The sequence below is a fragment of the Oncorhynchus nerka genome, linkage group LG3 (assembly GCF_034236695.1).
Source record: "Oncorhynchus nerka isolate Pitt River linkage group LG3, Oner_Uvic_2.0, whole genome shotgun sequence".
NCBI classification, from domain to species: domain Eukaryota; kingdom Metazoa; phylum Chordata; class Actinopteri; order Salmoniformes; family Salmonidae; genus Oncorhynchus; species Oncorhynchus nerka.
The window spans coordinates 20,672,354-20,684,389 of record NC_088398.1 but is presented as its reverse complement, the minus strand read 5'-3'; the positions used below and the strand labels follow the sequence as shown (position 1 = coordinate 20,684,389).

The following is a 12,036-nucleotide window of genomic DNA, read 5'->3' as shown; positions in this document are numbered from 1 at the left end:
ATTCTATAATTGGGGCAGATCTGAGCTGAATTGGTGCATTTGAATATATTATTCCAGTGACCGGTTTCAATCGTCTGGAACGCACCCACTGCCAGTGTCATTCCCATAATGCATTACGATTTGTATCAGGAAGTTGAAGGGGTCAGTTGACTGGATTGTGTTGTTATTGAAGAAGTCACTGAACTGGGTGATAATATACATTTCATCATAATTTCGCCTAAATTAATCGAGTTGCTGCAAAGTATTGCTCACTCCAACCATGTTGCGGCCAAAAGCATTGACGCAAGTTCTCAGCCAGGCAAATACAAGCGGAGTACAAAGCACACTGTAAGTACTGAGTGGCAGAGGCACGTGAATATAGCGTTCATTTTTGCTATCTAGCTAAGTTGGCTAATCATTTGTTCTTAAGATTACTTTTAACGACAGCTACCTACATGTAGGTAAGTCTTAGCTAACACTCTCCTTGGCTAACGTATCTACATGTTCTCCCCGCAGATTGTTAAACAATGAAGGGTCTCTTTTGGCTTACTCTGGCTATGGGGACACTGACGCTCGAGTGACCGCTGCCATCGCAAGCAACATCTGGTCGGCCTATGACAAGAATGGGCATCAAGCTTTTAACGAAGATAAACTCAAATTCATTCTGATGGATTGCATGGTTAGAGTTTGAACTATATGGTCTAGTTACTATGCATGAACCAAATGTCCCCCCCCCCATAATTCTGCCTTGCTTTGATTATCCATTGAGTATCACAGTCAGAGACTCCAGAGAAAATCTGTTGTATGCCCTATAACGTTAGTTAAATAGTGGTAGAAAATGATGACCTAGGCTAGATGGCAGCTTGGGAGGTAGTATCACCATTAGAGGTCAACCGATTATGATTTTTCAACGCCGATACTGATACCGATTATTGGAGGCCCAAAAAAAATGCCGATACCGATTGATCGGCCGATTTATTATTATTTTTTTACTAATAATAAAACATTTTTAAAAAACATTCGTAATAATGAGAATTACAACAATACTGAATGAACACTTATTTTAACTTAATATAATACATCAATAAAATCAATTTAGCCTCAAATAAATAATGAAACATGTTCAATAAAAATAATGCAAAAACAAAGTGTTGGAGAAGAAAGTAAAAGTGCAATATGTGCCATGTAAGAAAGCTAACGTTTAAGTTCCTTGCTCAGAACATGAGAACATATGAAAACTGGTGGTTCCTTTTAACATGAGTCTTCAATAGTCCCAGGTAAGAGGTTTTAGGTTGTAGTTATTATAGGAATTATAGGACTATTTCTCTCTCTACCATTTGTATTTCATTAACGTTTGACTATTGGATGTTCTTATAGGCACTTTAGTATTGCCAGTGTAACAGTATAGCTTCCGTCCCTCTCCTCGCTCGAACCAGGAACACATCGACAACAGCCACCCTCGAAGCAGCGTTACCCATGCAGAGCAAGGGGAACAACCACTCCAAGTCTCAGAGCGAGTGACGTTTGAAACGCTATTAGCGCGCACCCCGCTAACTAGTTAGCTATTTCACATCGGCTACACCAGCCTAATCTCGGGAGTTGATAGGCTTGAAGTCATAAACAGCGCAATGCTTGAAGCACAACGAAGAGCTGCTGGCAAAACGCACTAAAGTGCTGTTTGAATGAATGCTTATGAGCCTGCTGGTGCCTACCACCGCTCAGTCAGACTGCTCTATCAAATCATAGACTTAATTATAACATAATAACACACAGAAATACGAGCCTTAGGTCATTAATATGGTCGAATCCGGAAACGATCATCTCGAAAACAAGACGTTTATTCTTTCAGTGAAATACGGAACAGTTCCGTATTTTATCTAACGGATGGCATCCATAAGTCTAAATATTCCTGTTACATTGCACAACCTTCAATGTTATGCCATAATTATGTAAAATTCTGGCAAATTAGGCGGCCCAAACTGTTGCATATACACTGACTCTGCATGCAATGAACGCAAGAGAAGTGACACAATTTCACCTGGTTAATATTGCCTGCTAATCTGGATTTCTTTTAGCTAAATATGCAGGTTTAAAAATATATACTTCTGTGTCTTGATTTTAAGAAAGGCATTGATGTTTATGATTAGGTACACATTGGAGCAACGACAGTCCTTTTTCGCGAATACGCACCGCATCGATTATATGCAACGCTGGACACGCTAGATAAACTAGTAATATCATCAACCATATGTAGTTAACTATTGATTAGGATTGATTGATTGATTGTTTTTTATAAGATAAGTTTGATGCTAGCGAGCAACTTACCTTGGCTTACTGCATTCGCGTAACAGGCAGGCTCCTCGTGGAGTGCAATGTAATCAGGTGGTTAGAGCGTTGAACTAGTTTAACTGTAAGGTTGCAAGATTGAATCCCGAGCTGACAAGGTAAAAATCTGTCATTCTGCCCCTGAACGAGGCAGTTAACCCAAAAATACAGATTTCCGATTGTTATGAAAACTTGAAATAGCGCCCTAATTAATCGGCCATTCCGATTAATCGGTTGACCTCTAATTACCATCAAATGTCAATTGAAATTCAATGTGCATGCATTTTTATCTATTCCTTTCTTGTCTTCTCTTTGCAGGAAGGCAGGGTGGCCATTACACGGGTAGCTAACCTACTGTTGTGCATGTATGCCAAAGAGACTGTGGGCTTTGGAATGCTTAAAGCCAAGGTGAGGAAGAATACTTTGAGAGTGGATGACATTGGTAACATTGGTATTTGAATTGTGTTGTATTTGAAATTACAAAACACTCATGACTTATTCCTGAAGAGAACAAGTATGTACTGTTGAAGTCGGAAGTTTACATACACTTAGGTTGGAGTCATAACTTGTTTTTCAACCACACCATCCCAACCGTGAAGCACGGGAGTGGCAGCATCATGTTGTGGGGGTGCTTTGCTGCAGGAGAGACTGGTGCACTTCACAAAATAGATGGCATCATGAGGGTGGAAAATTATGTGGATATATTGAAGCGACAACTTCCTGACTAATGTCTTGAGATAAATCTTGGTCGCAAATGGGTCTTCCAAATGGACAATGACTCCAAGCATACTTCCAAAGTTGTGGCAAAATGGCTTAAGGACAACAAAGTCAAGGTATTGGAGTGGCCATCACAAAGCCCTGAACTCAATCCTATATAAAAATGTGTGGGCAGAACTGAGATGGCGTGTGTGTGAGCAAGGAAGCCTAGAAACCTAACTCAGTTACACCTGCTCTGTCAGGAGGAATGGGCCAAAATTCACCCAACTTATTGTGGGAAGCTTGTGGAAGGCTACCCAAAACGTTTGACCCAAGTTAAACAATTTTACATTTACATTACATTTAAGTCATTTAGCTGACGCTCTTATCCAGAGCGACTTACAAATTGGTGCGTTCACCTTAAGACATCCAGTGGAACAGCCACTTTACAATAGTGCATCTAAATCAAAATTAAATCATAAATAAATTTTAAAGGCAATGCTACCAAATACTAATTGAGTGTATGTAAAGTTCTGACCCACTGGGAATGTGATGAAATAAATCATTCTCTCTACTATTATTCTGACATTTCACATTCTTAAAATAAAGTGGTGATCCTAACTGACCTAATACAGGGAATTTTTACTAGGATTATATGTCAGGAATTGTGGAAAAACTGAGTTTAAATGTATTTGGCTAAGGTGTATGTAAACTTCAACTGTATGTAATTTAAAGAGCCATGAGCACAGATCATGTCTGCATACCATACTAAGCATATTTCTCCTGTCTGTGTGGTATTTTTAGGCTGAAGCACTGGTGCTTTATCTGGAGGAACCTTTAACTCAAGTTGCTGCGTCATAGGGGAAGTCTGGCTGGAGCGTTGTCTTCCATTTTGTCTCCCCTGAACATACATGAACTCTTATTGCTGATGTGAATGCTTTACCTGGTCTTCATGAACCACTGCAGTCTGTGTATGAATGAACTGAGTATTTATCTTCTGATTTACTATATTTATACTCAATATGCTCTAACTTAATGCTTGAGTTTTTAGTAATTTGGCCTTTTGTGGCATGCAGTTCAAAAGTCAAGCTCATACTTTGTGTAAGGCTGGCTAGGTACATCTTTGAGATTCAAGAGGACTGCTGAAAATGCTGACACATTAACGTTAAGGCATTCACTGTTTACCCTAGTCAGAATCTTACATTTGTCTGTTGCTGCCACGCAATAAAATGTATGATATCCCTTTGTAACAGGCTATCCATAAGTTGTTTTTTTTAATTGAAAAATCAATAAAAAACATTATCTTCAAGGGATATGAAATAAATGGTTTTATGTATTTGATTTATACCTTAGATTTTTTTGTTCCAGGGGTACCAAGTTGGTTTTTTGCATTACAGGTTTGCTGAACAGACTACCTTGCCAATTGTTTGACAGTATTGTTATTACTGATATATATATATTTCTGTTTGACAATTCAGACCTTTATCAACACTGTTTCTAGGTCCATTTTACTGTTGCTTTGTGTTCCTGGTTTGAGATTAACAGAACCAGGGGTTGGTTCATTCCATAGTTGCATACTGTAGCAAAACATTTAGCAATGGAAACAGTTTGTAACAATTAGGTTCTATTTGGCAGGTAGGTCCCTCCCTGTTTCGTTTGCTTCCGTTTGGTTCATAGTGAATACACCTCAGAGGAAGCAATGATCTGTCTCTCACCATGAAAAAGGGATAGGGAAACAGTAATTTCCTGAAGACACTCATTTGGTTTGTCCACCAGGTGGCATGTAGCAATTGTTTTCATACAGTTGCTCATGCTGTTGTCCTACCTGTTCAACCTGCCAAAGACTTACACCAAGCCACTCCCCCAACCCCCATCATTCCTCAGCAGAACTACCTGATGACAGAGCGGAGCAAGTTCCTTGTAAACAATCTAAGTTTATATTAAACATAGAGGGGGGCAGGTGACTTGCAAAGTATTTGTGCAGCTCTTTTAAATCTGAGGATTAGGGTGAGTGGCTTCTGGGCCAGTGTCATCTTTCCTTTCTCCCCTCACACTTTGAGAGCTCGACTTGAAGACAAGGCTTCACATTGTGGCACCACTGAAGGGGTACATCATGGGTTCAGATGAGGCCTACAACTTTGTCTTTAAGGGTGAGTCATGTTCTTTCACATTTAACAGATTGATGTCTTACATTTACACAATGAGGCAGACACTCTTATTCAGTAGTGAATGCATGCATTGTCAGACTTTTTTTGCTTACTGGTCCTCTATGGGAATCAAACTCCTAACACTGGCATTGCAAGATCCATGCTCTACTAACTGAGCCACAATAATGATATAGTGTATATGTCATCAGAGTGACTCTGAAACCTACTTTTTCTGTAGTAGAGCTAGTGCAGTGTTGTTCAGTACAGACAACCATTGGGTTCTGTCACTTAGTGTGTGTATGCTAAGGCTAGAAGTGAAGTGCCAGCACAGTATCAAAAGCACACAGTAGATTGTTAGTAACACATCTACCACACAGATAGGATGCAGGTCTCTCTCACCTGTGTTGAAATTACAGAACAAGTCTAGGACACACCCTGTTTCAGAAGCAAGTTGTCTTGCCTAGTGCATGCACTCAATAAATATTGGCAATTATGTTTACGCCAGTCCTGTAGTGCAGGGCGTCTCAGAGTAGGAGTGCTGATCTAGGATCTGTTTAACATGTTAGGTCATGATGAATAACCCTGTATGGACAGATCCTAGATCAGCACTCCCTCTGGGACAGTTTGTGGATAAAGGCCCAGGTCTAGGAGTTTTATCCAGTACTTTTAAGAATGCCTCTAACCTTGAGGTTCATTAATAAGCTACTGTTGGTATTTTACAAGTCAGTACAGTGCTACTTCAAGAATGTTGCTATTTCTATGAACTTGAATGCTATTTCTCTGTAACTGTATACATTCTCGACCTCCAACTGTTATTGTGGTGAGTTTCACAAGCTTGTCAATGTCATTCCAGGAAAACACACGTTCCTGAATGTTTGAGCCTATCACTCTTTCCATTATGTCTATAGTCACACTAGAGAAACATGTGTACTGTTACATTAAATGACCTACTAAGGCCTATACGCTGCAGGCATGGTAGAGGAGGTGATGTTGTGCATCACAAATTTAGTGTGTTTTCACTGATCCACATGTAAGTTTCTGCCATTCATTCTGGAACGAAGGACTACGCCTAATTCTACTATAACTTTTTATTTTTGAAACCATCCAGACATCATGAAGTAAAATCTAACTGATTCCCTGCTTTGATTGTCTAAAAGTAAATGCATCTTTTGTGTGTAAATACGCTGAGGGAACTGCTCAGTCATAAATCAATTGAAGTAAAACTGAATTATTATTACATGAGGGGGAGTTTTCTGCAATTTACTTAATCCCCCTTTTCCTCAGAATAAAGTCAAACCAGGCCAGTAGAGTGCTTCAAGGCCTCTTGTCCTATTTGCCATGGAAACCAGGGGTATTGTTTGCATAAGAGGTTACTGAGTATGGGAGGGGAAATGGCCACATTTTCATCTCACCTACTAAAAGCAGAAGAATGATCTGCCAATGGAGTGAACAATTACCCAAAACATACCAAAGTAGAACATCATAACCATCTTTTCCTGCTGCTTTACACCTCAGGTTAAATCTAACCTGGGTTCGGAGACCAGAAACTGGATAGTTGCTTTATAATGTAAATCTGGGATCATGAACAGGCATGACTCCAACATTTTTGCTTTTGACAAATAAGGTATTGCCTGTTTAAAGCTCTGTAGCATAAATCAGCATGCTGGGAAGATAATCAATACTCGCATATACTTGCATATTTGGGGCAGCAGGTAGCCTAGTGGTTAGAGTTGGGCCAGTAACCAAAAGGTTGCTAGATTGAATCCCTGAGCTGACAAGGTAAGAATCTGTCGTTCTGCCCCTGAACAAGGCAGTTAACCCACTGTTCCTAGGCCGTCATTGTAAATAAGATGTTGTTCTAAACTGACCTGCCTAGTTAAATAAAAGGTACAAAATCTTATCCCCACTTGTGGTTTGGAGGGCAATAAATAGAATATGTATTAGGTGACTGTACTAAATAAACATGTTGCTCCTTTTTTAACCTTCTGCACACTGCTCTTTTTCACATTCTTGGTTTCCTGGGTACTTATTTCTTAGAACTTCCTTGCTGGTGCGTCATGGAACTTGGATGTCTATCTTGGTTCAGCTCACATTCTCATGGTTGAGAGTAAAGCAGGAATTGGTGTTTGGCTCAGTCGGCTGTGTTGAAATCATGGTGTCATTGTGACGTGGTCATATTTTCCTATATGTTTGTCAAGTAAGCCAAGGCTGGCTTTCTGAGTCAGCTGCTCACACTCTATAAGCAAAGACATGAGTCACTGAAACATACAAGGGGGCTTCATTGCTCCTTGTACCTCTTCTGTTTGGACTCAGTAGACTGATTGCTCACAGCAAGATAGATATAGGGAAGTATCAGCGTAAACTGTACCACCAGATTTTTTTAGTTGTTTCCTCTTTTGAAGGCTTGTTTCATTACAGGAAATTCCCCAAGAGCAATGCAATAAATCCCTTCCTCTCTGGTTCTCCTTTGGTTCTCTTCAACAACTGACCCCTCATCACTGTATATACTACATACCTCTTATCTCTTAACCTACACAGCGTAATAATAACATATTAGCTCCCATTTGCTGGATTATAATTAACATGAACAAGCATGAGAATTATTTTTAAAGACACCTGAGCCATGATTTTGATGCTACTTCTCAGATGGTTTGTTCTACATTCCTCACTTAACATAATTAGCCAATTAACCATTTGCACAGGTGTGGTGCTGTTTCTGTCATAGAACACCATTGTGAAGAGAGTCCTAATGATATAATGGGAATAATGAGCAGCAGACTAAGACTGAGGATTTAGGGTAGGGTTAGTGAAATTGAGTGGGCTGTTTGAGGACACACCTAGGCCTCACCTAAGAGTTACACTATGTGCATGAAGTTCAGGGAGCAGCCTTATTGTCGTTATGAGTTGGTATTAATCAATGGGATGACATGAGTGAGATTATAACAGTAAAAAAAAGATACATTGAAGAATCGTTGTTTTGTGTGTAAAAACCATTACTTACTCTCATTATTGTAATTCCATATGTGTTGTGCCCTGAAATGGCACCTTGAGGTTCTACGCCTGATACTGTTGTGCATCTGCACTATGGCAAAATAAAGTGTTCTATGTGTAGGAGGACACACGCCTAGTCCCCTTTCTAGATGATAGACATACCATTCATTCACATAATGGGGACTCACTGGGGATGTAAAGCACATATTAAAACATCTTTCTGGTGCACTAGAACTCATGCCCTCCTCTCCCCCTTCTTTCTTCTCCAGTGGTTCTGATAGGTGAGTCCGGCGTTGGCAAGAGTAACCTGCTCTCCCGCTTCACCAAGAACGAGTTCAACCACGACAGCCGCACCACCATCGGGGTGGAGTTCAGCACACGCACAATTCAACTGAAAAGTCTCATCATCAAGGCTCAAATCTGGGACACGGCTGGGCTGGAGCGGTACAGGGCCATCACCTCCGCGTGAGTAATCTGGGTGAAACTGTGGACCCACGTACACATACACACACACACAAAGGGACCATTTCTCACTATTGTGTGGGCATCTTGGGTGGTATTATAGGCCCAAACACTCCACGTGGACAGGCACTGGTTTCACATTTTTCCCAGATAGCCTGGAGAAACAAACAGCAGGTTCACTGTTCCAGTCATTTACTACTTGTGCATTTTGATCTAAATATCCATTTGGCTGGACATACTCAATAAACATCCAGACTCAAACATGTTTCTTCTCTGATTTAAGAAATTCCTGACTTGTTATTTTGTAAAGACTCTGGAAGGGTTAATGGCATGGAAACACGTTTCAAAACAATAAAACTGTGTCCATTCAATTTAATGACAAGACAAATCTGAGGATATGCTATACCTTCGCAGGATTAGTTCTTCTCTGTCCAGAGTTTAGTAATTACTTTACTGAATAATTCCCTCATGTACATTTGCTTCCCTAGAAATGCCTTTCTGTAATCAAAAACAAGTCTATTAGAATATTATAAATCTTTTGTCGGTTCAATCATGTATCATACTATGGAGGCCTACATGGCATTTCAAGAGAAAAATGAGATATGGATACTCAGAGGCATCACCCGTCACATACTGTATCAATATGACTAAAAACATAATTTACTTATTGGTAAGGTGTTGACTTATCTCATCACCTCTTTTGCTTTCATATTTTCTACCTAGTTATTATAGAGGAGCTGTCGGAGCGCTACTGGTCTATGACATCACCAAGCATCTGACCTATGAGAGTGTGGAGCGCTGGCTTAAGGAGCTCTATGATCATGCAGACCCTCACATCGTAGTCATGCTGGTGGGCAACAAAACTGATCTGGGGTCAGAGCGATCAGTGCCCACTGAGGAGGCGAAGGACTTTGCAGGTACAGCTGCCAGCATATAACTTCAAAATGTTGTTCCCTTATATAGTGAATGGTTGTTTTGCATTGCTAATATACTAATATTCACAACAGCCAATCGGTCAATAGACTTTATTGGTCAAAACCTATTGGTCCAAGGCTTGAGCAGTGCTTGACTTGGGAGCTGAGTACCGGCACCTCAAATGTTCTACTGCTTGAGCTCCTGTTCCTCAAATAGAATATTAGCTCCAAGGTATTGTTGAGCTCCTGCACCTACTGTAAATATAAACAGTACCGGCACCCAAAATGAGTACCAGAGTCTATTTTAGTCCATGTCAAGCACTGGGCTTAAGTCACTGGTTCACCCCAAATTTGACAAACCTAAATTATGACAAAATACTCTAACACTACCTCTCTTGCTCTTTGCAGAAAAGAATGGCCTATTGTTCTTAGAGACATCAGCCTTGGAGTCCACAAATGTTGAGACAGCATTCCAAAATGTCCTTGGAGGTAATTTACTTTATATATTTACAGTACCAACCCTATTATCGATTTGTTTGTTTTTAGCTCTCTAGCTAACCTTGTTTTTTTGGTGTAATAGTAGCGCAATCAATGCTCAGTAATTCATCCGGAAAACTGAGTGGAAAGTTGGCAATGCAGAACAAAATGTTTGTGCGACGTTTATTGTTTTGTGTAAGCAGTTGTGTCACTGGCAGTTTGTGGTCAACGTTTTTTGTCACTGTTTGTTGCACCAGATTTCATACTGTATCCCTGTGCCTCTTCCATCAGAGATCCACAGGAAGGTGAGCAGTAAAGAGGTGACCCGGGGGTCCATTAGTGCCGTGTCTCTGGCCAGCCCCGTCCCCAGAGCTGCAGGCGACCCTGAAGAGAAGAAGCCCTGCTGTAGGAACCTCTGATGGGACAAACCACCCAGTGTGGAGGGGGGGGGGCATCATTCTTCAAAAGAATGATGCTGAGCAAGACCTCTGATGTGACACAGTTACATGGTGGCAGACAGAATGAGTTTTCCACTCCTAAAGATGATGTAAGTACATGGCTGGAGGTCCATGGTACATTTCCCCAAAGAATCCAGAAATCATTTGAATATAAAAAATGTCTCAAACAAAGATTGTGTTAACTTTTAAGATTCAACTTTGTTTGGAAGGATACATTTAAAAAAATGTTTTTTAAAGGTGGTCAACTGATGTACATAATATTTGTATTTTTAGTGACTATGAGGTTGGACAACAGGTGCCAAAACCATGTTAATAATTTTACACAAAACTTGATTAATTAAATTTGCTGTCACTGTTGTTTGTGCTCTGTTTACTTAATGTACAGTAACATGTAATTGTTTTATTTTATGCTTAAATTGTTCCAAAACGGCTTATTCTTATTGTGAGGTGATTTTACAACAATAAAGGAATATTTTTTTGCACTCAAGTGCCAGGTGCATTATTGCGTGCCTTTTTACTTATAACTTTTTACATTTGATTTCCTTCACAATAATAGCCAATCCATCATACACACATTACATTATAATACCTCTAAAAATGCATATGCCAATAAGTATAATACACAAACAGCAACTGATCGATGAGAATATGATGGAATAGCCTACATTTTCCATCTGTGAGGATCACTTTTGAATCTAATGAAGTTATCCCATTAATGATCAGACATTGACCATATTGATCTCATAAGTAGCCCTTGGTTAAACCTATAATAATACATTTAATTTATAGTGCTTTTTTCAGACCCAAGGTGCAAAAAAATACAATAAATAGGCTGATAGGCCTACATTCAGATTGACAAAGAAGTATATATTAGTTGCATATATTTAGTTGCATAAGCGTAGCCTACAGTTCACGTGCTGCAGTGCTGTGACGTCCTTATGATACCATGCAAATGATCACTTAAACCTGAGGCTCATGGTGCTTTCAAGACAACTGGGAACCCGGAAGAAAAAAAACGTGTTCAAATCCTGACGTCAGTGATCTTCAGGTCGAAAGTCGGAGCTGTAAAAAGAGGCCCGAGTTCCCGACCTGGAATTCCGAGTTGGACGGAACTCGTTTTTTCCGAGTTTTGTAGTTGCATTTAGTATGGATCCACATTAGCTGCTGCTGGGGTCCAGCAAAATTAAGATAGTTATACATTTTAAAAACATTACAATACATTCATAACATATTAAGTGTGTTCCGTCAGGCCTCTACTACCACATATATATAACACAAAATCCATGTGTACATGTGTGTAGGGTTTGTATGTTATCGTGTGTTTGTATGCATGTGTCTATGTATGTGTTGCTTCACATGCTGTTCCATAAGATGTATTTTTAGCTGTTTTTTAAATCTAACTTTACTGCTGGCATGAGTACTTGATGTGGAATAGAGTTCCATGTAGTGATGGCTCTACTTAGTGCTGTGCGCCTCCCATAGTTTGTTTTGGACTTGGGGACTGTGAAGAGACCTCTGGTGGCATGTCTTGTGGGGTATACATGGGTGTCCGAGCTGTCCCAGTTGTCTTGAACGCACTGAAGTCCA

At 40.0% G+C, this 12,036-nt stretch overlaps 2 protein-coding genes across 2 annotated transcripts; both read left to right on the top strand.

The window, feature by feature from the left end:
• The first annotated feature begins 115 nt into the window (after positions 1-115).
• On the top strand, positions 116-4,324 carry LOC115114604 (ragulator complex protein LAMTOR2). Its single transcript, XM_029643003.2, has 4 exons — positions 116-327; positions 496-658; positions 2,623-2,712; positions 3,805-4,324. The coding sequence occupies exons 1-4, from the start codon at positions 260-262 to the stop codon at positions 3,859-3,861; spliced, it is 378 nt and encodes a 125-aa protein (XP_029498863.1). The 5' UTR covers positions 116-259; the 3' UTR covers positions 3,862-4,324.
• Positions 4,325-4,869: 545 nt separating this feature from the next.
• On the top strand, positions 4,870-10,931 carry LOC115104140 (ras-related protein Rab-25-like). The gene is made up of 5 exons (XM_029625381.2): positions 4,870-5,150; positions 8,408-8,603; positions 9,324-9,517; positions 9,923-10,003; positions 10,283-10,931. The coding sequence occupies exons 1-5, from the start codon at positions 5,114-5,116 to the stop codon at positions 10,408-10,410; spliced, it is 636 nt and encodes a 211-aa protein (XP_029481241.1). The 5' UTR covers positions 4,870-5,113; the 3' UTR covers positions 10,411-10,931.
• The last annotated feature ends 1,105 nt before the right edge of the window (positions 10,932-12,036 follow it).

Coding starts and splice junctions, on each gene's coding strand:
- LOC115114604 (XM_029643003.2), top strand. CDS start 260: ATGTTGCGGCCAAAAGCATTGACGCAAGTTCTCAGCCAGGCAAATACA. Junction 328..495: donor AGCGGAGTACAAAGCACACT/GTAAGTACTGAG, acceptor TTCTCCCCGCAG/ATTGTTAAACAATGAAGGGT. Junction 2,713..3,804: donor TTGGAATGCTTAAAGCCAAG/GTGAGGAAGAAT, acceptor TGGTATTTTTAG/GCTGAAGCACTGGTGCTTTA.
- LOC115104140 (XM_029625381.2), top strand. CDS start 5,114: ATGGGTTCAGATGAGGCCTACAACTTTGTCTTTAAGG. Junction 8,604..9,323: donor TACAGGGCCATCACCTCCGC/GTGAGTAATCTG, acceptor TTTTCTACCTAG/TTATTATAGAGGAGCTGTCG. Junction 10,004..10,282: donor ATTCCAAAATGTCCTTGGAG/GTAATTTACTTT, acceptor CTCTTCCATCAG/AGATCCACAGGAAGGTGAGC.